The 25,870-nt window shown below is 49.6% G+C and overlaps 1 protein-coding gene across 1 annotated transcript in view; it reads left to right on the plus strand.

Annotated features, from left to right (window-relative positions):
* Positions 1-25,870, plus strand: part of LOC144781186 (acetyl-coenzyme A synthetase 2-like, mitochondrial) — a 196,545-nt gene that overhangs the window by 57,180 nt on the left and 113,495 nt on the right. Inside the window, exons 3-5 of the mRNA XM_078659876.1 lie at positions 2,111-2,310; positions 3,903-4,078; positions 20,619-20,771. Of these exons, the coding sequence (XP_078516002.1) occupies positions 2,111-2,310; positions 3,903-4,078; positions 20,619-20,771 (529 nt within the window). The remainder of the gene's footprint in view (positions 1-2,110; positions 2,311-3,902; positions 4,079-20,618; positions 20,772-25,870) is intronic.

Genomic DNA, 25,870 nt, shown 5'->3' on the forward strand with positions numbered 1-25,870 from the left:
GGCTCCTTAGTGCAGGTTTGCGGATTACCGGTAGGGGATCTGGAGCAGCAAGCGAGCTGCACAGTTTTGGAGGCTCTGGAGCTTATAGGTAGTGGATTGGGGGGCTCCTATATAAAGGGCGTTCCCATAGTCCAGGCGAGATAGTATGAGAGCCTGGACCGTAATTCTTCTTGCCTGAAATGGGAGGAGAGGGAGTATTTTACGTAACATCCTCATCAGGCTATAACAAGTTGTAGAATTGTAAAATAACATAATTTCACTCAAGTGGCTTTTTTGTGTGAGATGGATATAAATGGTAGTAGACCATAGGTGTACGCATAGGAATACCCATCAACCAACCATTGGACCATCCCTGGATGCCAAGTAGCGTTACTTTTAGGCAACTTTCCAGTACAAAACTGCTTTGGAAAGTACATTCCAAATCAACACTTTGCTCCGGTTACGTAACTCTTGGTGACTTTGCACTGTACAAAGTATTGGCAGATCTGGCCCTTAGTGTGTTATAGGAGCAGCTACCACCCTTTATAAAGTTTCTTGGTCATACACTACGGGCCCATTCACAGAACTAACTTACGACAAAATCCTAAACTTACTAATTCTGGTATTCACAGAAGGCATTTAGTAGTCTTAAATTAGGATTTTGTCTTAAATTAGGATTTTGTCCTCGCGCCTCTTTCATCCACCAACACAATCCTCCCTTGGAGGTTCTTGTAATCCCTGGTTTCTCCATTTGTCACAGTCTTTCTCTCCCTCCGTATTTTTCCTTTTCCTGCCTTTCTCTCTTTTGTTCAAGGTCAGAGTTTGATGATTAAGAAGAAGTCCCAGTCTCCAAAAATGAGTGTCGGTGGCCCCACCTACAATCGCCCAGCTCAGATGAATCTCTTCGTCTTTCAACATGTTATTCCAGGTTCAGCTTTGGTTCATCTGCGAGTTAGTGTGGCTGCAGCTGCACCGCTGAGATTGTGTTGTGTCCAAGGGTCAATTAGTGGTCTCTCCAAAGGTGCTTCCCCAGCTGTGTTTGTATATGTGTCAGGGTTTTTAGGTCTCGCCTGGCGTTAGCAGCGCACAGCGCTGCTTTCGCCATGCGAGGGCCTTTTGTAATCGATTCAAGATGTGCACGCGTACGGAGGGACAAAAAATGCACGCGCATGTGGACAACCCGACGCCATCTCCGTTTACTTTAATTAGCTTGCGCGCTATCGCTTCTGATAATGCAGCTTTTGTATCGTGGTTGCCTGACAAAGGAGACTCTTCGAGTGGCTGATGCTGTCACTTTACTTGTTATTAAAGCATGACTGGGGGAACATTTTGGTGAAATAACTGAGCGTGTGAACAGTTTTGTGGCCGGCCTCCTCCAGGGTTGTCACTCTGTTAACTTCATTTATGCTTCGCTCTCATGCAGCCGTCTTCGTCTTTCACTCTCTCTTGTGCGACCAGCGCTAAATCTTTCTCGAAAACAAACAGCATTTAGTGGTTGACGTATACTGATGACTTTATTGTGCTGCTCACGCTGCATTGCGGTTGTGCCTCGGGCGCACTTCACAAGTGGACAACCGGTCGGTTCACCTGAAGTTCAGACGTAAAGTAGGGAGCTCCGCCCACTCCTCGCGCTCTTCTGTTGCCTGTCACCCATGACATACTGTACAGAAACGTCTCCGATGTGCGTGCTGGTGGGGTGATTAATGGCTATTTTGTCCTCATGATACCTGCTCTGTGAAGCTGGGCTTGGAATGTTCCCTAGAAGTTCATAGCAGTAACAGCAAAAACAAGCATTGAAAATGCAATAGGTTTTGCCTTTTATTAAGTTAAAGCCATTTGCTTTGCTAATGGTATTGTATAGCAAAGCAAATTACTTTAACTTAATTAAAGGCGAGACCTATTGCATTTTTAATGCTTGTTTTGTTTGCCAGTGTATCAGTGAAGGAGTGTACATCTTTCACTATTGTTGTATTCATGCATCAGTGAGGGTACATTGGCATGTCAGTGTGTATCTGAATGTCAGTGAAGAGGTGCCTGTGTATCAGTTTGTCCAGAGGGTATATCCGCTGTCTGTGTGTCAGTCTGGAAAACCCCTTCAACTCCCTACAACAGGAACTCTTTCTCTTGTCAGAGAGCTGCTGGAGATGACATGCCGACTGGGAAATACTCTGAAGCGACATGGCATCAGGAAGGGGGACCGAGTCACCATCTACATGCCTTCATGCCCGCTGGCAGTGGCCACCATGCTGGCATGTGCCCGCATTGGGGCCATCCACAATGTGGTCTTTGCAGGATTCAGCGCTGAGGCCTTGGCAGACAGAATCCGGGATGGTAAGTGTAACCTGCCCAAAGCTGCCTGGCACCCTGGGTCCAGATACTAATGGTCTGCAAGTCCCCACCCCCCACATGATGGTCTTGTACTCCGGTGAGCTAACCTGATCTTTCCCCCTTTGCACAGCTTGCTGAATGAATGATTTGTAATTGTATAAAGTGCTTTGATGCCCGATGCAGTTGTGATATTGCTCTAATTATGGCTATGACAGCAAGATATGGCTTGACACTAGGGTTCCAGTTACGAGTTACACAGTACTGGTGGGTGGCAGCCCTGCTTCATAAATACTGGTACGGTGTGGTAACATCCTGCCAGTAACATGCAATAACAAGTTCTTCGCCCTGGAATGGGAATAGCTGTGCAGATACGGTTTTACTGAGCAGAATTTAGCAGGGTTTTCACTTTCCCTTGGGGATGAACGCTCATATTTACTCCCATCTGTAAGGAGGCAGGCTGGTGCATGGTAGGAGGCGGAGCGAGCGAGTGGGGGATGGTGGGAGAAAGCATTATATGAGCATCATATGCTGCCTCTGTGTCACAGAACGGGGCGGGGTAAAGGGAGCAGTATCAGGATGCATTGCTGCTCATTCCTAATGCAGCTAGATTTTCTGGATAGTAAAAGCCAGTCTACTGTTCCCCCACCCTGTAAATCTAAGTACCAAAACGATGGTTTACACGTGATTGAGCACACAACAGTTCCACTCAGAAACTCTTCACTGCTCAATCTGTAATCTGGGCCAAATCACCAGATTTTAAAGTAATTCAGGAAAATAAGAGGAATGTATTGACTACAAAAGATAATCAGCGAGGCTCGGACACACTCTGCTTAACACAAGGGCAGTGTGACCTCCTCTGCCTTCCTTGGGTAGAACTCGAAGTGTGACCTGGCTCTCTGCAGGGAGACTCTAAGGCCTGAAAGGGGCTTACCTGGACATTAACATATATCCTGTTTGCCAGTACAGGGGTGCTCTATCCTCCCTCCATCCCTTCTTCTCCAGCCTTCTCTCCAAACGTCTTCTCCTTGAAGGGAACATTAATTTCTGGCTTTAGCTTCTTGGAAGCAAATAAAACTAGAATTAGAAAATCCATAATCTACAGAAAAGCCTCCTCAGTCAACCCTTTCCTTCAGTGTTAAACTAACAGGCTTTCTGCCCCGGTGGCCAGGCAGGTGTCCCTGTACTTGTGGCGTATAATAGTGAATGGCACAATACAATTGGGCATTTATCTGGGGAATGTGTGCCGTGACTAAAGGTGGTCACACATCATATCCGTACTGCTGTCAGTGACCCCTGGTGTGCTTTAAGACTTCATTGACCGTCCCTCCTGTAGGGCGCGTCTGCACCCTGCACTAGAAGACAGAGAGGTTGTCTATGGGCGAAAGTGGGTAATGGAGAGAGCCATGGTTGGTGAAGGAAGAGCTCTGGATTGAGTAGGACTTTAGGATAATGTGGCATGCGGAGGGGACACTAGAGGAAGATATTGATCAATCAGCGAGAAACTTCAATCTAGAGGAATGAAGTCTGGAATAAGTAAAGCAACAGGACCATGGCTAAAGAACGTGGTAAAAATGTGCACCTCTGTCTCCCGACAGCTGACTCTCCGCTGGTGGTCACCGTGAATCAGGGCCTGCGAGGTGGGAAGATCACAGAACTTAAGAAGACTGTGGATGAGGCAGTGAAGAACTGCCCGTCGGTGAAGCGGGTGCTGGTGGCCATGCGGACGGATCTTAAGGTGCCCATGTCAAAGCTGGATGTTTCCCTGGAAGAGGTAAGGCTCCCATAGGCAACTGCTATGGCGTGAGATCAGAGATTGGGATGAGGCATACGACTCTGTGAGTCAGACCGCAATAGGCTGGGAATTATACTATCTTGTGGGAAGTGTCCTACCCTCAAACCACCAAAGGCAGGGGTTTCTACTACATTAAGAACTAGAGTGACCACCTTTGTATTGTCACTTGCATGCACCGAGTCATCAGAAAACATTTATATGGGAGGGATAATGATTCGTAGAGTGCGTTTTTGGGATTTGGTTACTAACAGCCTCCCATCTAAATTAGCTCCACAGTCTCTTTAAAAATGTATGTCAGACAGACATTGTATTTGAGTGTTAATAGTGTGTTATACTCATTATTAATTAAAGTCCCTTTGTCGCCTCATGGAATTAATCTTGCCTGTTTGCTATCACCACCACTGGAAAGGCCAGTGTACTACTGGAGGAACTTGCTTAACCAATTGGAATTGGAAAAGTAACTCAGGCCCTGGGACGCCAAGGGTAGAGGACTGTATAAACCATGGATACTGCCCACTAATCATCTCTTCCTTTTTTCCCTCATCTTCAAACATTGAGAGAGCTTAGACAATAGTATTGTACAGAGTGAAATAAAAAAATACCCTGACAGGATCCCCAAGAAGATGGGCAATTCTCTGATGCAGAGATACACATCTACCCTTCCTACCCACTAGATGTGGACCAATGAGCAGTCTATAGTGAGGGCATTAGGAAACTTGAACTCTTATCCTGCCTTTACCCACTTCCAGGATAAACTGTTAATATGCACCGTATTGATAACTCTGGGGCTTGTACCCAACATGGTGGCAATTTCCTGTGGAAGGCAGTGCCCCAACCTCCCCATCAGAACTACTCCAATCCCAGTCTAGCGTTCTGGGAAAATTGGACACTGAGGAAACCAGGATGATCACTTTTTGAACATCAAAAAGGGACTTCTGCTACTGTTTTTTGCAACGCTACAAAGTACTTATGCTCAGTCTAAACCATGGTAGTAAATGGGAGACAACAAAACGGGAAAGAAAGCCACCTCATATTGAATATCACTGTGGAGACTGCAATAGAGTTTTACTCAGGAAAATCTTGTATAATGGGAATGTTATGTGCCTTGAAACAAGCAGTCCTACATGGGAGACTTGAAATGAAATGAAATTGGGTTTTGTAGAGCGCACTTCTACCCTGAGGCCTCGTAGCGCTAAGACGGGTGGGCGGAGACAACAGTCAGGCTGTGCAAATTAGTGAAAGAAGAAAGTTTTCAAAAGTTTGCGAAACTTTAGCAGGTCTGGTTCGCTACGCAAGGTGAGGGGCAGGGAGTTCCAACAGGAGGCAGCATTCCAGGAGAAAGAACGACCCCCCCCCCCCCCATCTAGCTCGTTTAATTTTCAGTGATACTGCCAGAAACGTAGTACTAGAACGCAGCTTTCTGGGGGGGGTGGGGTGGTAAGGAGTCACCAAGAGCCTCATGCCACATAGCTTTGTGGGCTATGCACATCACCTTGAATTGAATCCTGGCCTGTATTGGCAGCCAGTGGAGCTTTACCAAGTCAGCTGATCCCGAGTGTCTCCGCGGCAGCCTCAGCAGCAAGCGTGCCGCAGAGTTCTGAGTCACCTGAAGTTTTTTGATGGTACTCGCCGGGGCACCCAAATACAAGGCGTTCCTGTAGTCAAGGCGGGACAGGATAAGAGCCTGCACCATGATCCTACGGGCCTGAAAAGGGAGAAGGGGCAACATTTTCCTCAGCAGCCTCATCAGGCCGAAGCAGGTGGCAGGAAGCTTAGTAGCTTGATGATTGAAGCCGAGGGTGCTGTCCAGCCATACTCCGATATTCTTGATCTGATCTTTATGTTCCGGTAGAGCGCCCATACATGTCGGCCAGTCTATGGCTGCTCTGGGTGACTGGGACTTACCTAGGAACATCAGTTCTGTCTTGTCCCCGTTTGACTTTAGATGGGAGAGTGCCATTGAGTCAGCTACTGCTTCAAGGCAGCTGCCCAGAGTGCTAGATGATCCCTCAGGGGGGTTGAAAGCAACCACCAGTTGGGTGTCATCTGCATAGGTGACAATTTCAATGCCGAAGGGACGCACTATCCCCACCAAAGGCTCCATATAAATGTTAAAAAGGGTAGGACTTGGGGAAGAACCCTGAGGGACCCCACAGCTAAGGGGCCATAGTTTGGATTGAGTAGCACCCTCCGAAACCTGGAACACCCGATCTTCCAGAAAAGATTGCAGCCAGGTGAGAGCCAGCCCTGTCACTCCGAGATGTTTTAGACGGGAGAGCAGGATGTTGTGATCCACCCTGTCAAAGGCGGCACTAAGGTCCAGCAAAATTATTGCTGCTATGCCGCCTTGGTCCAGATACCTCCGAGCGCACTCTGTCACTACCAAGAGGGCTGCTCCCGTCCCGAGCTTCGGGCGAAAGCCTGCTTGAGAGTCATGGAGTAGATTGTTAGACTCCAGATAGTGAACCAAGATGGAGTTGATATGCTTCTCAAGCAGCTTGCCCAGCCATGGCAGGAGGGATATCGGGCGATAATTGGCCATGATGGAAGGATCGAGACTGGGTTTTTTCAGTAGAGCTCTGACTTCGGCGCATTTCCGCGCCCGTGGCACCTTTCCTGCGGTGATAGAGGCATTTAAAACGTTCCGAATCACTGGTCTAATTATATCCGCGACTAGCATCAGATGGTGCGGCGGGGCTGAGTCGGTCAGTGAACCAGATTATACTCTTAACATTAGAGTGTACAGTGAGTCCTCGTCAAGCAGGGGGAACTCCATTAAAGGGCAATGCATAGTTGAAGGGCTACTCTCGGCATCAGTGGAAATAGTTTTGCTCTGGGAATAGGTAAAAGAGAGGGAAATAAGCTGAATTTTATGATAGAAATATTCAGCCTGCTTATCGCATCGACTTTGGGCCTCTCTAGGGTCTAGGGGTTTTTGTGGGATGTTAGTGAGCGATTTGGCAATCTGGAAGATTTCCCTCGGGGATTTGGCTGCCGCGCTTATCATGCACTCATAAAATGTAGATTGCTCTGTTTTTATTTCCGCCTTATACTTTGTAATCGCTTCTCTGTACGCAATTCTGATTTCAGCCTCTGACACCTGCCTCCAGTTCCTCTCTAATTACCTACACCTTTGTTTCAGTTCCCTTAGTTTGGAAGTAAACCATGGTGCCTCTTTTGATTTGTTTTTTTGTGTAGGATTTTTAAAGGGATACCGAGTCTAGCGAGGTCTGTATCCAGGCATCAAAGTTAATATTAGCCTTGCCCGGGTCAAGGCCAGACAGAGGAGGAGTGGCGGTCAGTGAGATCGACCACTGGTTAGCAAAGAGGTTCGACCAGTTCCTCCCCAACAGTGGGGCTGGGATCTGTGCTACGGGGGAGTTGAAATTTCCCAATTCAGCTGCACAAGTAGGTGATCGGTCCAAGGGAGGGGGATTGGGAGGCCCACATGGAGCTTTTGGTCATTGCTGAGCCCAGCATCTAGAAGATGGCCCTTAATATGTGTAGGTGATAAAGATCAATTCAAAATGGTCAGGCTATTCTGTTGATGTTTCCTAAGTTAAATTTGCCCGGCGTTAGACGCCTCTAATACCATACGAAGTTATCCAATAAAGAGGCAGGCGCTGGAGACAGGAAGACAGGAAACAAGTTTTATTCCGACGGAGTAGAACACATCAGATCGGACAACAAGGTATCGTCTCGAGGTGCTCTCTCAACCTCTCTGAGACCTGGTCTTTTATACACTGGTTCAAGACATGTGGACGCTCTTTATTACAACAAAGACATTGTGAAGTATAAGAACGACATCCCCGGCACCCCCCCAGTTCTGGCCCATTCCAACACATGACAACAGTAGAGGCCCTTTCCCCTCATATGATTGGGAGGGGGCTATCACGCAGCTGAGTGTTCTGCCGATTCCTTTGGAATGTGTGCGCCTGATCGAATCTCAGGGGGTGGGGAGGTCATGATCAATAGTGGCTTCTTTCAAGAAAGGCGAGTGCATACAGTAGTGGGCAATAAACTGTATCCTCGGGCTAAGGGATGACCAGCGGTTCGTACAGGCAGTCGGGCTCAGAGGAAGGGGTCATCAAAGGAGGGGTATTCATGGACGGAAAGGAGGTGTTGGTCAGGCGCGGGGTGTGATTCCCTGAGACAGTCATGAGAGGGGAGGGTTCATGACTTGTGCATGTGAGTGCGGGGGCAGCCAGGGTGCGCGGGGAAGGCTTGCAAGGTTCAGGGAAGTGTGCTGACGGGCGATCGTGAACAGGGAGACCATGGTACCTAAAATGGCTGTCGTGTATGTTCATACGTGAGTCGGCAAGATGGCGTAGATGTTCAGTACACGAACTAAAATTCCACAGTCCTCCGTTTAACATGTCTCGCCAGCTTGTCAGTTCGGATCGATCCCCATGAGACCACGCACCTCTATCTCGTATAGGGGACTCATGTGCTCCGTTTTAAAGTCCAAAGTCTTAGGGCACATACAGTTGGAAATGAGTGCACATAAAGGTGGTAAACATTGAATACCTAAGCAACACCCACACAGTATCATGATTGGTATCAATATAAACGTGAACAATCTCCATCCCCAGTTCTTCAAAGTGTCCCAGAACCAGCCTCCAAGCGACCATCCTTCCTGCTCCTGGTGAACCTCTGAGGACAGTCTGTGGAGGTGTTCGATTGCTTTGTAGACTGAAGGTGAGTTATCTGGCACGTAGGTGCAACAGCTGGAGCCGATGATGCGGCATGCTCCTCCACGGTCGGCCAGAACCACATCTAGAACAAGGCGGTTTTGAAGAGCCACCAGGCGCACTGCCTGAAGCTCAGCCGTGTTGTTGGCGAGGATGCCAGCGGTGATGTTAATGGTTGTTTCTACTGCCTGAGTCAGGTGTCGGATAGCGCGGCTATTTGCCATTGGGCCCCACAGAGGAACAAGTCCCTTCGCCGCATCCAGGAACTGTGCTCCGGTGGAGTCGGCTTGTCCAATGTCTCCGGCGCGCTTTTGCCGGTGATGGTAGGCTGGAGCCACATACGTGGGGGGAAGAATGAAGGCGATGTAGCACGTACCCCTCCAGCCTTTTGGGAGCCAAGTGTAAGCTTTGGTGCCACAAACAAAGGACATATTCGGGGAAGCAACAAAGGAGGGGGGGTCAGCTGAGACCAATGTTTTGGTGATGCGACAAGAACTGTGACCCACCAGCTGCGTCCCCTGTCCTTCGAGACATATGAGTCCTGTGACATTGATGACAGACAGGGCCACGGTCAGGGTGGCAGCCGTTTGTTTCCGCAGGTGGGAGAAGGTGGGTCTGGCTGGATTGTGGAGCACTTGCATTTCGACCCTTTCTTTGGCAGGGATGTTCGTAAGGAAGGTTGAACCTGAAATTGCAGGACAAAAGGGGGCAGACGTCTTTCCTGTTTTGTTCAGCCAGAACCCATAGTAGAAGTGTGACACTGTTTGACCGGAAGCGGCGTTGTCCTTGTGGCTTTCCTGCATGAGGATCAACCAGATGAGGCAGGAGCCGTGAACTGAGAAAGGAGAAGGGATGAAGGGGATGGAGTGTCCGGTAGCATGTGGGAGCAACCCACAGATCCAGCAGTTCGTGGCATTTGCAGCAAGGTTGTGCTGGTGCAACAGTTGTACGAAGGAATTGTTCCAGAACTCCTTACGCCTTTCTCGGAGCCGAGGTGAAAGGGTGATCAGGTGGTGCTCTTTCATGGTGGTTGGCTGGACAGTGGTTGGCAACATCTGGTGAGCGGGTGTGCTTTCCTCCAAGATCCAGAAGGAAGTCATGAGGAGGAGGCAAAAGAGGAAGACAATGAAGAAAGCGATTGTCTTTGATTTGTGCAAATTATCAGTCTTTGGGTTCCTGTAGTGGGTATTTCCTGTTGCTTCCGACGTCTTCTTATCTGGCGCTTCCATCATCTTCTTATCTGGCGCTTCCATCATCTTCATCTTCAAGGTGCTCGGTAGTGGGCAGAACCACAGACTTTGTTTAGCTTCTCTCCGGGTAACCCTTGGTGGCTTTGGGTCACCGTTCTGAGATTTTTAACTTAGTCAGTGGCCTACTTAGCCGAAGCTCCCTCCTTTCGACGCAGGAAATACCCTTCTCGGGATGGCACAGTGGGATCAGAGTGTTTTGCAAGTTCAAGTGCCTCGGTATCAGGATAGCAGTTCAGTGATGGTCGGTCTTTGTTCAGGAGCTCTTCTTGGGTGCTGACGTTGCCTGTCGTGGCCAGGGTCGAGGAAACCTTCTTGCAGTGGTGTGCGTGCAGCCAGTGCTTCTTCCCCTCCACTCGAAGAGCCGTCCGAGTGGTGATCAGTACTTGCCAGGGGCCCGTCCACCGGGGTTCCAGACTCTTTGCCCGTTGAAAGTTTCGGACTAGGACGTACTCTCCCGGTTGGATATCGTGACCGGGACCCCTGGAAGCATCGGGGATGGCCTGCTGCACCTGTTGATGAATGACAGACAACGTTTTAGTTAATTTGTATAAATAATCTGACAGCAGGACGTCGGGGACGTCGTGAATGGAGGTCGGTTTAGGGGCAGTCCAGAGGTGCATTGGTCGCCCAAATACAACTTCGTAGGGGGTCAAGTGGTGCTTAGTGGGAGTGGAGCGCATCGATAGTAATGCCAGTGGAAGGGCATCTGGCCACTTAAGTCCTGTGGTGGCCACTATTTTGACAGTTTCAGTTTCAGTGTAGCGTTGTGTCGTTCAACCAGGCCAGCGGATTGGGGGTGGAAGACTGCATGGAACCTCTGTTTTACCCCCAACCCCTTCAGGATTAGTTGGATAACTTCAGCTATGAAGTGGGGGCCATTGTCGCTCCATAAAATTCGGCAAAGGCCGTAGCGAGGGAAAAACTCTTTCAGTAGTACTTTGGCAGTAGTCATGGCAGTGTTATCACGGGTCGGATAGGCTTCCACCCATTTGCTGAAGGCACATACAATGACTAATACGTACTTCAAGCCTTGGCACCTCTCCAGTTGGATGTAATCCATCTGGAGGACCTCAAAGGGGTGGTCGGGGATCCCAAACCCTCCCCGGGGTACTACAGTTCCTTTCCCGGGGTTGTGTTGTAGGCAAATAAGGCACTGCTGGACCAGGCGTTTGGCTGAGTCGGGGATCTTGTTGTTGTGCCAGACTTTGGAAATGAGTTCAATCATGGGGGCAGAACCTATGTGTGCAGGGGAGTGTGCCATTGTCAGTATGGGGATCAAGTATGAGTCGGGCAGCAACCATTTGTTCGTGTCTTTTGTCCGCCAGCAGCCTTCATCGTCCCTTAGACCCACCCGTGCCCATTCAGTCAGTTCGAGAGGTGTGCTAGCCGACTGGATGTCCCTAATTGTTTCCCTAGCATCAGTCCATTTTTCTGCTTGTGACCTGGTCACATACATGCGTGTCGTTGTCCTATTCTCAGCTGTGGTTCGGGCAGTGATGTCGGCTAGTGCGTTTCCCTGTCCAACTAAATCGATCACCTTCTTGTGTGCCTGGCATTTGATCACTGCTAATCGTTTGGGGAGAAGAACTGCTTCAATCAGGGCGGAGACTAGATCTCCATGAAGGATGGGCGTACCGTGGGACGTCAAGAATCCCCTTTCCCTCCACAGGAGCCCAAAATGATGAACCACCCCGAAGGCATACTGGCTGTCCGTGTAAATGTTCGCCGTGGTTCCTGCTGCTATGATACATGCTCGTGTGAGGGCAATTAGTTCGGCCGCCTGTGCGGACCGTTGTGTGATGCGAGCTGTTTCAACTACTGTTCGAGCTGTAGTCACCGCATAGGCCGCGGAAGTGGTGCCGTCTGGGAGTTTGATACAAGAGCCATCTACCCATAGTTCTCCATCAGGATCTGTAAAAGCAATGTCTCGGAGGTCAATTCTACTCCTAGTCTGTTCGTCCGTGAGGGTCACACAGTCGTGTATAGGGGGCACATCGGGGTCATTTTCGGGCAAGGGTAACAGTGTAGCAGGATTCAATGTCGTGCATCTCTTCAGAGTGATGTGGGGTGCAAGTAGAGTCAATTCGTACCCTGTTAGTCGTGCGCTAGTCAGGTGTTGAGTCTTAGTCTGGTTCAAAAGGGTGTCAACTGCATGGGGTACTAATACCGTGAGAGAGTTCGAAAGTACAATTCCCTCACTCTGGCGGATAGAGACAGCAGCAGCGGCTACTGCTCGAAGGCAGGCAGGTAGAGCTCTGGCGACTGGATCAAGAGTGGCAGAGAAGTAGGCACAAGGGCGCTGTTTGGCGCCGATGGGCTGAGTTAGAACAGACAATGCGCATCCCTCCCTTTCGTGAGTGAAAAGGGAGAAGGGCTTGGAGTAATCTGATGTCCCTAGAACGGGTGCCGAGCAAAGGGCATTCCGCAACTCCTTAAAGGATGCTTGGCATTCGGGAGTCCAAGGGAGTGGGAACGGAACATCTTTGGCCAACAGGGAAAGTAGGGGTTTTATAATGAGGCTGAAATTTGGTAACCATTGTCGGCAGAAAGAGGTAAGGCCCACTAATGAACGGACTTGCTTCTGTGTTTTTGGAATGGGGGTGTCTAGGATGGTTTGGATTCGGTCGGGCGTAAGTTTCCTCCCTTCTTTGGACAGGAGATGGCCTAGGTATGTCACTTGGGGCTGGCAGAACTGCAGTTTCTTTTTGGAGACTTTGTGGCCATTCTCCGCAAGAAAGTGCAAGAGTTGGATAGTGGCTGTGATTGCAAGTGGAGTGGTGTCGGCTGCCAAAAGGATATCATCGACATATTGGATCAACACCACTCCATCTGGTAGCTGGACGGCGTCCAGCTGTCTTTTGAGGGCCTGGCTGTAAATGCTGGGACTTTCAGTGTAGCCCTGGGGAGCTCTACAAAATCGGTATGAACGGTTTTTTAAAGTGAAGCCGAAGAGATAACGGCTGTCTGGATGGATGGGGATAGAGAAAAATGCATTTTTAAGATCAATAACGGTGAAGGTGGTGGCAGTGGACGGGATGAGAGTCAGAATGGTGGCGATGTCTGAGACTACGGGGTACTGTGGCACCACCACTTTGTTGACTTCTCGCAGGTCGATGATGAAGCGGTATCCTTTCTCATCTCCCTCACCTTGCTTCTTAACAATGGGTAGGATAGGGCTATTGCAGACATTACTAACCACTTCCTCTACCACTCCTGCATCTACCAAGGACTGAATAATCGCTACCAATGCCTTCTCGCCTTCGGGCGATATCCGGTACTGTGGGAGTTTCGGGAGTATTGCATCTGGTCGAACAGTTATGTGTACAGGGTCGATCATCATTCGTCCTACATCCGAGTCATTTCTGGCCCATAGGTACAGGGGTAGGGTATCGAGCAAGGATAGGTCAGCATCTGTTATGGTGTACATATGTCGTGCAGGGTAGGGTCTGGACATGCTCGGGTTGTCGTACAGGATGACTCGGACTCCATCCGGGGAACACCTAATAGTAGCTCGGAAATGTTTCAGTAAATCAATACCCATAATGGCGTCAGGGGAGTTGGAGGAGAGCAGAAATGTTGTGTCAGTGGGATTGTTTCCTAGGTCAAAGGAGATAGGTACAGACAGGGGATTAGTGGAGGGCGTTCCATCGAAACCTATCGATGTAATGTGTGAGCCAGACAAGGGTGCCCTTGGAATCAGTCGCTTTGATAATACACTACGTGTCGCTCCAGTGTCTACCAAGAATGGAGACTTTGTACCCAGGACCTTAGCAGTGACGTAAGGACCTTGCTGGTCAACACAGAGCTAGACTGGATCCCTCCCTTGCCCCTGGCAGTCCTATGCAGAGTCGTGAGCATTGTTGCAGTCGGACTGTTGGCACTGATTTTGTCGGGGTCGGTCAAATGTGTTTGGTCTGCCAGGTCTATCATTGGTGGTGTCGTAGGTCTGCCCTCGCCCCTGCCCTCCAGTTTTTGGGCCATTTGTCATGTCCCTTGTCTCTTTATTTTTAATCATTTCCCGAAGGGCCGGGCATTGAGACTTCCAATGTCCAAATTCTTTGCAAAATGCACACTGGTTCTCATCGAGGTCGGTTCGTGGAGCGCCAGGTGTGGGGTTGCGGTCTCTAGGGGGCGAATTCCTAGGGGCATTCGACTGGTAGTTTCCCCTATACCGTTCCCTTCCTGTAGTCACTCCCTGCAATTGAGCAATCATCACTCGTTCCTTTAAGTCCTTTTTCTTTCTCTCAGTCGCCCTCTCGTTCTCGTTCTTTTGGTGTTCGTAATACTGAGCCATCTGAAGGATAGCTGCAGGTTTGGAGGCTCCCCAACTACTCTCACTCGTCTGTAACTTTAGGGAGACCTCTTGCGATAGCCCTTTTACGTAGTTTTGCACGAATAGGTGTTGTCCGGTTGCGGTGGTCATGTCTTGGCCACTGTAGTCGGAGAACACCGTTTCAAATCGGGAGAAATATTCTGATACGTCTTCCTGGGGTTTCTGACGGCAAGCCGTGACTACCGACCAGTCTACCTTCTTCTCTGGGATCAACGTCTTTAGCTTCTGCACTATTTTGTCGGGGAGTTCCAGTATGTCTTTTACAGGTTTCTTTCCGGGCTCTCGCTGCCTATCTAGTTCATCGAGTTGTTTCCAGGTGTGTCCGAACAGGTCTGTGTGGTCGGCTTTCCGGATTTGCTTCCACACATCGGCCGGCAGACACAACCCGAAAAACAAATCGATGTCCGATAGTCATTATGGTTGAGCCCAAGGCTGTGCCTAGTTCGGTATAAAATGCTGTAGGGTTCTTTCTTAAATCGGGCAGGGTTTGCCTAAAAGTTAAAATATCTTGCCGATCCCATGGTTGGTAAACCCAGTTGTACACAACCCTCCCTTTTGCATCTGCGTGGTTGATATCATCGTTTGTTCCCTGACCTCTTGGGGGAACCCAGTAGGGGGCGGCTTCTCTGATAGGCATCATAGTGTTGGCTGCTTCTAATGGGGGTTCAATCGTCTCAGGGACTTTGATCTTGACCTCTGGTTTCTGTTCCGCGAGGTGGCGGAAAACCTCAAGCGTTTGCATGAAGAGGTCCGTCACATCGCTCTCAGTCCCATCTCCAACATCGACCCTTCTATATAGAGCCGTCAGTTTAGCAGGACCCTTATTCTGGTACCTATCCTCATAGGCGTTCAGGGTGTGGTAGCTGAACCGTAAAATGAAATGCCGTCTGTGACTACCGGCATGTGAATTGTGCATATTCATTGTATATTCTTCGCTCTCCTTCCGTTCTACCAGGGTCTTTGCTATCTGGTCGATTCCATCCCGCTCATCTTTGCTCAACCTATTCGGCCTGGCTGTTAGCTGCCTGCTAGTCTCATGTTCATCTGCTGTTGTTACCAATGCGGCTGGTGCGAAGGCCGCAAGAGCCGGGGCACTAGCGCTAGGGTCACCCACGCCTGCACTTTGAGCTGGTGAGTGTTGTGCTAGAGGCTGGCAGGGAGCATAAGGAGGGGGCATGTAGATAATTGGAGGACCGAGCAGTAACTCGTCATTTGCCCGCTGTTTGGAGGGCATCTCCGGGTAGAGCGTAGGGGGGGTCCTGACAGGGCATTGGCCTGCCAGTCCTGATTCTTGTGTTTGTTTACCTTCCTCTTTTCTTCTTATTTCTTCATCTAGTTCTTTTGCGGCCAGATGGGCTGCTTTTCGTAACTCTTTCACTATTTTTGCTTCTTCTCTTTTCCTTCGCTGTTCTGCTTCTTTGCGCCACATGCCAATACTATCGAGCATAGTGGGCGTTGCCTTATTTATTTTTACAGCTGCTTCTAGTGTTTTTATTTTATTTTCATCAAAAGAACCTATCAGTGGCCACTGACTTTCAGGATCCTTTTTTGTATATTTATGCCATAACTTACTATAAGCTATAGCGACTAGTCCTTGCTTAGTAAACATGTCCTTATTAGGGGTGCCTTCCAGTGGAGCTGGATGGTTCATCTCTAATAAGCAGTCCGGGTTGACCCAACTACTAACCAATGGGGAGAAGATAGGCATGACGGGTTACAATAGGGGGCAAAAGCCTGCACTACCTATCTTTTCACTACTTGCAAAAACTGGACAGAATATTCTATTCTACGCTGTTTGCAAACAGAGAGTACCTCCAGAAGGAACCAATTCCAAACAGTCAATGTTTGGATAAACAATCAATCAATGAGGAATGAAATAGGCACGACGGGTTAAAGGCTTGCGTTGCCTACCCTTCACTATCTGCAAAGGGAGAGAGAATATTCCTATTCTTCCCCGTTTGTAGGCAGAGAAGATCCTTAAGAGAACCAACTTTGAGCAATTCAATGCCCGATTCAAACAATCAATCAATGGGGAGAAAAATAGGCACGGCAGATTACAATGGGGGACAAAAGTCCCCGTTACCTATCCTTCACTATCTGCAAAGACTAAACAGAGTATGGCGACTCTGTGCTTGTTTGCAAATAGCGAATCTCTCAGAAACAATAAGACGAGTAATACTAGTATTTTCAAACAATCAATCAATCAATTTGTCGTGTGTCACGACCTTACCCGGACCGCACGGACCGTTTCTCGTCTTCCGCTTCCAGCGCCCGATCGTCCTCTATTCTCTGTTGCTATTGCGGCACTCCTGGTGGTTCCCAGTCAGGACCGTAGATCACTCGGGAGAGGTCTGCTCTGAATCAGTGAAGTTCAGATGATCGGCTGTCAGACGAGGGTCTATCGGACAGGAGCTCTCCCGATCGTTGCAGTCGTTCACTCTGTCGTCGGGACCTCTCCCACTGGATCCACGTGTCGCTGATGGGCCCCGCGTTTGGGACGCCAATTGATAAAGATCAATTCAAAATGGTCAGGCTATTCTGTTGATGTTTCCTAAGTTAAATTTGCCCGGCGTTAGACGCCTCTAATACCATACGAAGTTATCCAATAAAGAGGCAGGGGCTGGAGACAGGAAGACAGGAAACAAGTTTTATTCCGACGGAGTAGAACACATCAGATCGGACAACAAGGTATCGTCTCGAGGTGCTCTCTCAACCTCTCTGAGACCTGGTCTTTTATACACTGGTTCAAGACATGTGGACGCTCTTTATTACAACAAAGACATTGTGAAGTATAAGAACGACATCCCCGGCACCCCCCCAGTTCCGGCCCATTCCAACACATGACAACAGTAGAGGCCCTTTCCCCTCATATGATTGGGAGGGGGCTATCACGCAGCTGAGTGTTCTGCCGATTCCTTTGGAATGTGTGCGCCTGATCGAATCTCAGGGGGTGGGGAGGTCATGATCAATAGTGGCTTCTTTCAAGAAAGGCGAGTGCATACAGTAGTGGGCAATAAACTGTATCCTCGGGCTAAGGGATGACCAGCGGTTCGTACAGGCAGTCGGGCTCAGAGGAAGGGGTCATCAAAGGAGGGGTATTCATGGACGGAAAGGAGGTGTTGGTCAGGCGCGGGGTGTGATTCCCTGAGACAGAGTCATGGGAGGGGAGGGTTCATGACTTGTGCATGTGAGTGCGGGGGCAGCCAGGGTGCGCGGGGAAGGCTTGCAAGGTTCAGGGAAGTGTGCTGACGGGCGATCGTGAACAGGGAGACCATGGTACCTAAAATGGCTGTCGTGTATGTTCATACGTGAGTCGGCAAGATGGCGTAGATGATGTTCAGTACACGAACTAAAATTCCACATAGGTGCGGAGCCCTTCTGCACAAGAAGATCCCTAGTTTGGTGATCAGAGGGATCATCTAGATGTATGTTTAGATCTCCGAGAACTGTGAAGTTTGCTGGGGATAGTGCTAACTCCGCCACGGAGGATGGAAGGTTGTCGAGAAACTGGCCCATTGGTCCTGGAGGCCGATAAAGTAACAGGCCAGAAAAGGTCACCGTAGGTGAGAATTCAAGTGCGAAGCTCAAGCTTTCACAGTCGGGTACTTCCGCAGTAGATGAGCGACAGCGGAAACAATACTTGAAGATTATCCCCAGTCCCCCACCTCTACCAGTTTTCCGGTCAGTTCTGTGTAATAAGTATCCTAACTGTAGGATCTGTTTCAGATAGGAAAAGAGCGTCAGGATTCAGAGTTTCCAGAAGGAGTGACAGTTCTACAGAATGCTTTGAGGGAACGTCAAGTTAGAAGAAACATTTTTATTGGTGGCCTGGGTTCACGGCCTGTTTTAGAGTACGGTTTGAGTTCAAAATCACAGTGGGAGCAGTTTGAGACATTATCAACCAGGCACATAGCATGAAGACACATATCATCAGGGGCTGCCTTAAAGTTCCGCAATGCCTGTGAGTCGTACCTATAGCAGATGGTCTTACTTTTATTAAAATGACCAGGGGTCCTGGCCCTTGGTCTCGGCCGGGCTCGCCCGCTGCAGGCATCTGCTGCGCGTGAGGTGGTGTTTAAGTAGTAAAGAGTGCTCCAGAGCTAGTGCGCTGCCCCTACCGGAAGTATGAATTTTCTCTCGGAGGCCCTCCGCACAAACAGCAATAGCCGTGACGGACCGGGGCCTGGGAGAGTAGGAGAGTGAGCAGGTAAGAATAAGCACAATTGATTTTAAAAATATAGCGATTAAAAGACCAAAACAGTTGTCGCAATAACAATGGCAGATTCAGCATTCACGCTGCACACACAACTAGCAGTGTCTCTCAGTAGGTCTCCTACTTACCAAATTACTTGATCTTGGATAAATCATGTTCTCACAAAACGTTTGTCCTGGTTTATACTAGTATGTGAGAACATCGAACCAGGCTCAGTAAAAGATGAGCACCAAGAACATGCCCCCAGGAGAAGCCTCATTGCAGGTTTTTTTCTTACATTAATTCAACCTTAGAGTACCAACATGAAAATGGTTCACAGTTCACGACTACCTGGTCCACCACTGGCCCTAGTTAATTAAACACCATAACACATTATTTAGCTAAAGTTCTGTCTTTGCTCTTACATTATGACTAAAATAAAGTTGTGCAGAAATGTCAAACTTCAAGCAGTAAAATGGGTCAAATTCATTAATCTTTTGAAGAAGAGGATTCAGGTTATTTTTGTGGAGAGTCCAGGACTGGATTGGTTATTTGAACTGTAACGTTTTAGAGCAAACCTTTCCTGTTTTAATCTCTTCCCAAACTGAACAAGGCACTTCATTATATGTGTTTACATTTCTCCTTATAAGCACGTTAAAGGTAAACATGCTCCTAAAGATGTGAAGTGCAGGAGCCCTTCAGTGATGCAGCTCCTTCCTATACATCAATGCTGCCCCCTCACAAACATATCGGTACAGCTCTTGTTTATAATATGCAAGGCTGCTCAAGGGACATCCAACCATGGACGATCAAGGCATCATGCCTGCTCCCTTTGTCTCACACCCTACTGACTCTAACGCTGAGCTTCACGAGCCCTCCAGCCTGCATTGTCCTCTAAGATGAGCAAACAACATGACAATTTGTGCCCCGCACCAACTGGTTGCAGACCACTGTACAGACCATCCAAGAATGGGATAATCCTGAGGAAAAATGGGACATTTGGCCTCAATTTTCAGACCACCACAGACTCTGAAATGTATTACCAACAGAACACAGCAGGGGTGGAAGTAAGCTGCACTGAGCACCATAGTGTGAGGGTGGTGCTGCTGCCCCCAGAGCATCGTATTCAAGGAGCTGCAATGCTCTTAGAGCAATATAGACTGTGAATGTTATTGCCCTCACATAAGTGTAGGTTTTCTTGTAGTATACCTCCTAGGTTATCTACATTTGCTTTCTTCTCTGCACAGGTTGCCTACATTTGGGGTCTGTCTAATGAATTTGCCCTGGGTGACCGGTATCATGGCTGGAAGTAGTCTGGTTGGTGTCACCATGTCCTTCCTTTCATATGTTTAATATTACAGATCCTATTTCACCATATAATTTGTACCCTCGTTGAAGTTTCATATTTGCTCTAGTGTCTTACTGAATCTTTAATCTTCCAGGTCAGATTTCCTTCTTGAGGTTACTTCTCCTTGATCCTCCTTATCAAACATATGTCAGGTGATTACACCTCAGTGATACTTCTCGGCAGACATCTTCCTAGAGGTCAACCCAAATAGATCCTTTTCAGCCGAGATCTTTCCTAAGATTACCCTCATTTAGGCTTCATAGCAGATTCTCTCCAGTCAGTATGCCTCCCTTATGTACCCAGATACCTTCATTGATCCTCCTTGGCAGAGTCAGGCCTAGGGTTATCTCTGCCTTGAACCTTCCCAGTAGACATCTCTCGATATATTGCCCGTCCGTCAGCCTTCTCCGCTGTCATCTACCTGGACGTTACCCTCATTGATGCGCTACATTAGAGATCTCTTTGAAGGTTACTCTCATTGATCCTCCTTGTCAGACACCTCTCCCAAGTTTTTACCCCATTGATCTTCCCTGTCACACATCCCACAGGCAAGCCTCCCCTACATGCAGTTCAGTGAAGTCTGGAAGCTATAGACCTCATGGAGTTGGCTGGTAGGATTTCTGGCTAGTCGCCCCTAAGTTGTTTTGTTCCTTCTTTGATAGTTTTCATGAACTGTTCTTCCCTTTTCTCCAATCTCAATGGCAGGAAATGATGAAGGAGGACATAACATGTGCTCCGGTTGCCATGGAGAGCGAGGACGTGCTGTTCCTTCTATACACATCGGGGAGCACTGGGAAGCCGAAGGGTGTGGTGCACACTCAGGCCGGGTACCTGCTGCACACAGCGCTGACCCATAAGGTAAGGTCAGCAGACCAGGGCACTCCTGTTTGCACGAGTGGAGGGAATCCCATCGCACCCACACAAGGTGCCCTTATATCAACATATACGTACACACCAAATCTCTATATCCACCGAGGGAGTCCCTATCTCACCACAGGCACCCACATAAAGTACACCATATCTTTACACTGACATATTACACTGAATGCATCCACAGCTACACATAACCATTACCTCTCCACACCCATACACCCACATTTCCACATGCACATATGGAGTCCCACTATGACCAAATGCACCCGCACCAAAACATACCACCAGAAGCCCCCTATGACTACTTACACCCACAAAAGTTCACTCGTGTACAACCACACGCATCCACACTGGGCACCACAATGCAGCTGCTTTCACCCATGACGATCAAACACACTAACCAAATACAAGGGCAGAGAGCACCCACGTTCCTCCACAGTAGGCACCTCATCCCTCTGCACCCACACAGGGTACAGATACTAATGCAGGCCACATCCCTTATCATGATGCCCTCCCAATACCTGCCCTGCTGCACAGAACACCATATTGCACTACACATACACATCATACACATACCGTCATGCCCACACATGATTCACTCATACTACTGACTGCACCAATAGAGTGCACCTATTCAACACACACACTTTCAATTTGCACAGTGCAATTAAAATGAGCTATACCGACACAGACGTTCCCACCCATGCAGTCCGCTCTCACATCTTTCCTCTCACATATTTCATAAAAGCCATACATTGTATCCATATAACTCTACACTATCACATAGCACAGCATACCTCACCAAGATGCACTCATGCACTTCATTGTATCTCTCTCACACGCACACTCTGCATACTTATCCCTCATAAATACATACAGACACACTGTGTACCCTCTTCTCACATCTACCTCCTTTCTTGAAAATAAACATTGCTCCACACCCACTTGGAGGTTACTACAAGTACAAACACCTTGCACACCCTCTCTCCTAAACACACCAATGCACCAACTGTCACCCCACTCAATCACAAACACCCTCACAGGACACACCACACCACTACATGCCCCCTTGCGGATCACTCCATGTCACATAATCCAGCTATACAAAGCACCCACAAACCTCTATGCCAGGCTTCGCCAACAAGTAGCTCCCCGGTTACTTGTAAGTAACTTTCCTGTGTCCAGTCCAGCCTATTAAATCAGAAGCTTGTTCTTGGATCAAATTATATATGTATATCAAAATTAAATAAAGTGTATTTCAGATGAAAATGTGTTTATTTTCAGAACTCATAAGCTATTAGGCGAAAAATTGTTGAATTTTCAAAATATATATAAATCTGATATTGATTGATGAATCATGTTGCATTGGGAAGGCTTATTAATAAAATTTTTACCTTGTTGGCAGAGGCACTGCAGCCATGGCTGTTATGTATTACCCATGGTTTGGCATTCCAAAGTGGCAAAGCTCTTGTTTACATTACTGCTGGCAACCCTGCCTGATACACGAACATGTTTACTGAGGGTAAAACTTGCATATGATGGTCACTAATGTCATCTTGTTTGACGTGGTCATAATATTAATATTTTGGAATGTTTTTCATTAAACATAAGTCGCTTTTATTGCAGAAAAGGTTGGACATGCCTACACACACAACCCTAATACAACAATATGCACCTATGCAAAGCACCCCATTGCCATATGCGCACAAACATTACACTCACAAACCTCACCCCTGCATAGGGCTCCCCAAACTCTTTAAAAGCACACACATGTTGCACCACATTTCCTGTGCACGCAAACTCAGACACAGTTTAGTCGCCTCTTTCACATACACCCACGCTAAGCTTCTCAGTGCTACCACACACACGCGCAAACACACACACACCCGTACTTCCATATGTATTTCCTGCACCTTGGGCCTATGTTGAGTAGGTTGCGGAAGCAGTGTTTATATGGCTTTTGATCCCTTTCAGCAGCTGACTTTCATGAGTGTCACGGGATGAATTCACCTTGTAGAGCCCTGGCTCGTCGTCACACACCTGCACAGTGTTATGCTCAGAACGTGATGTTTCTGCGCTTTTAATCTGAGCTCGAATGCCCTTGTGCTGAGAAGGCACCGGTGCGTTCCGGTTTATGCTCTGGCTCAGTCCCACAAGGGCAGCAAGTTAATGGAGATGTAAATTGCTGTCCTGTGCCTCGTGGAATGTCACCATCACCTCAGTTGCTGCTCTCCTGTTATATTTCATGTGCGAGGCTGTTTGTGACCTACTAACTCCTCACTGGACCACTTTCCTTCTTCTCTGGCCTACAGTCGACATACCCGTTAGGATCGCCTCCCTGCCTGTTCCTGGGCTTCCAGGACTCCTCCCGGTGCCTCTGACCCCCCTCTTGAGACCTCCTTCACCTCTCCAGGCCTCCTCTCGACCTTCCCCAGGTCCACCACACCTCTGCAGCTTTTTCCAGCCACCTCAGTCTCTACAATCTCCACACTTTCCCTCACAGTCTCCACATGTCCTCCCAGGGCCTCCACATCTGCTGCCAGGGCAGTCAAACCACCATTGTCTCCACACGTACTCCCAGGGCCTCCACTTCTGCTGCCAGGGCAGTCAAACCACCATTGTCTCCACACGTACTCCCAGGGCCTCCACATCTGCTTCCAGGGCATTCATACCACCGCTGTCTCCACAAGGCCTCCCAGGGTCTCCACACCTGCTGCCAGGGCATTCATACCACCACTGTTACCACACGTCCTCCCAGGGCCCCCACATCTGCTGCCAGGGCATTCATACCACCACTGTCTCCAGAAGGTCTCCCAGGGCCTCCACACCTGCTGCCAGGGCATTCATACCACCACTGTCTCCACATGTCCTCCCAGGGCCTCCACTTCTGCTGCCAGGGCATTCATACCACCACAGTCTCCACACGTCCTCCCAGGGCCTCCACATCTGCTTCCAGGGCATTCATACCACCACTGTCTCCACAAGGCCTCCCAGGGCCTCCACACCTGCTGCCAGGGCATTCATACCACCACAGTCTCCACACGTCCTCCCAGGGCCTCCACACCTGCTGCCAGGGCATTCATACCACAACTGTCTCCACACGTCCTCCCAGGGCCTCCACTTCTGCTGCCAGGGCATTAATGCCACAACTGTCTCCACACGTCCTCCCAGGGCCTCCACTTCTGCTGCCAGGGCATTCATGCCACCACAGTCTCCCCACGCCCTCCCAGGCCCCCCACATCTGCTGCCAGGGCATTCATACCACCACAGTCTCCACACGGCCTCCCAGGGCCTCCACACCTGCTGCCAGGGCATTCATACCACCACTGTCTCCACACGTCCTCCCAGGGCCTCCACTTCTGCTGCCAGGGCATTCATACCACCACAGTCTCCACACGTCCTCCCAGGGCCTCCACATCTGCTGCTAGGGCATTCGTGCCACCACAGTCTCCACACGTCCTCCCAGGGCCCCCTCATCTGCTGACACGGTATTCATACCACCACAGTCTCTACACGTCCTCCCAGGGCCTCCAAATCAGCTGTCAGGGCATTCATACCACCACAGTCCCCACACATCGTCCCAGGGCCCCCATATCTGCTGCCAGGACATTCATACCACCACAGTCTCCACACCTCCTCCCAGGGCCTCCACACCTGCTGCCAGGGCATTCATACCACCACAGTCTCCACACCTCCTCCCAGGACGTCCACATCTGCTGGCAGGGCATTCATGCCACCACAGTCTCCACACGCCCTCCCAAGGCCTCCACATCTGCTGCCAGGGCATTCATACCACCACAGTCTCCACACGTACTCCCAGGGCATTCATACCACCACTGTTTCCACTCGTCCTCCCAGTGCCTCCACATCTGCTGCCAGGGCATTCATACCACCAGAGTCTCCACATGTCCTCCCATACATGGCCTCCACATCTGCTGCCAGGGCATACGTACCACCACTGTCTCCACACGTCCTCCCAGGGCCTCCACATCTGCTGCCAGGGCATTCATACCACCACACTCTCCACATGTCCTCCCATACATGGCGTCCACATCTGCTGCCAGGGCATTCGTACCACCACTGTCTCCACACGTCCTCCCAGGCCTCCACATCTGCTGCCAGGGCATTCATTCCACCACAGTCTCCACACTCTCTCCCTGGGCCCCAAGTACTGCTGCCAGGGCATTCATACCACCACAGTCTCCCCCATACATGGCCTCCACATCTGCTGCCAGGGCATTCGTACCACCACTGTCTCCACACGTCCTCCCAGGCCTCCACATCTGCTGCCAGGGCATTCATACCACCACAGTCTCCACACCTCCTCCCAGGACGTCCACATCTGCTGGCAGGGCATTCATACCACCACAGTCTCCACACGACCTCCCAAGGCCTCCACATCTGCTGCCAGGGCATTCATACCACCACAGTCTCCACACGTACTCCCAGGGCATTCATACCACCACTGTTTCCACTCGTCCTCCCAGTGCCTCCACATCTGCTGCCAGGGCATTCATACCACCAGAGTTCCACATGTCCTCCCATACATGGCCTCCACATCTGCTGCCAGGTCATACGTACCATCACTGTCTCCACACGTCCTCCCAGGGCCTCCACATCTGCTGCCAGGGCATTCATACCACCACAGTCTCCACATGTCCTCCCATACATGGCGTCCACATCTGCTGCCAGGGCATTCGTACCACCACTGTCTCCACACGTCCTCCCAGGCCTCCACATCTGCTGCCAGGGCATTCATACCACCACAGTCTCCACACGTCCTCCCAGGGCCCCTGCATCTGCTGCCAGGGCATTCATACCACCACAGTCTCCACACGTCCTCCAAGGGCCTCCACATCTGCTGCCAGGGCATTCATACCACCACAGTCTCCACACGTCCTCCCAGGGCCTCCACATCTGCTGCCAGGGCATTCATACCACCACAGTCGTCACACGTCCTCCCAGGGCCTCCAGCACCTGTTGCCAGGGAATTCATACCACCACAGTCTCCACACGTCCTCCCAGGGCCTCCACATCTGCTGCCAGGGCATTCATACCACCACAGTCTCCACACGTCCTCCCAG

This window comes from Lissotriton helveticus, chromosome 9, assembly GCF_964261635.1.
Source record: "Lissotriton helveticus chromosome 9, aLisHel1.1, whole genome shotgun sequence".
Classification (NCBI taxonomy): Eukaryota; Metazoa; Chordata; class Amphibia; order Caudata; family Salamandridae; genus Lissotriton; species Lissotriton helveticus.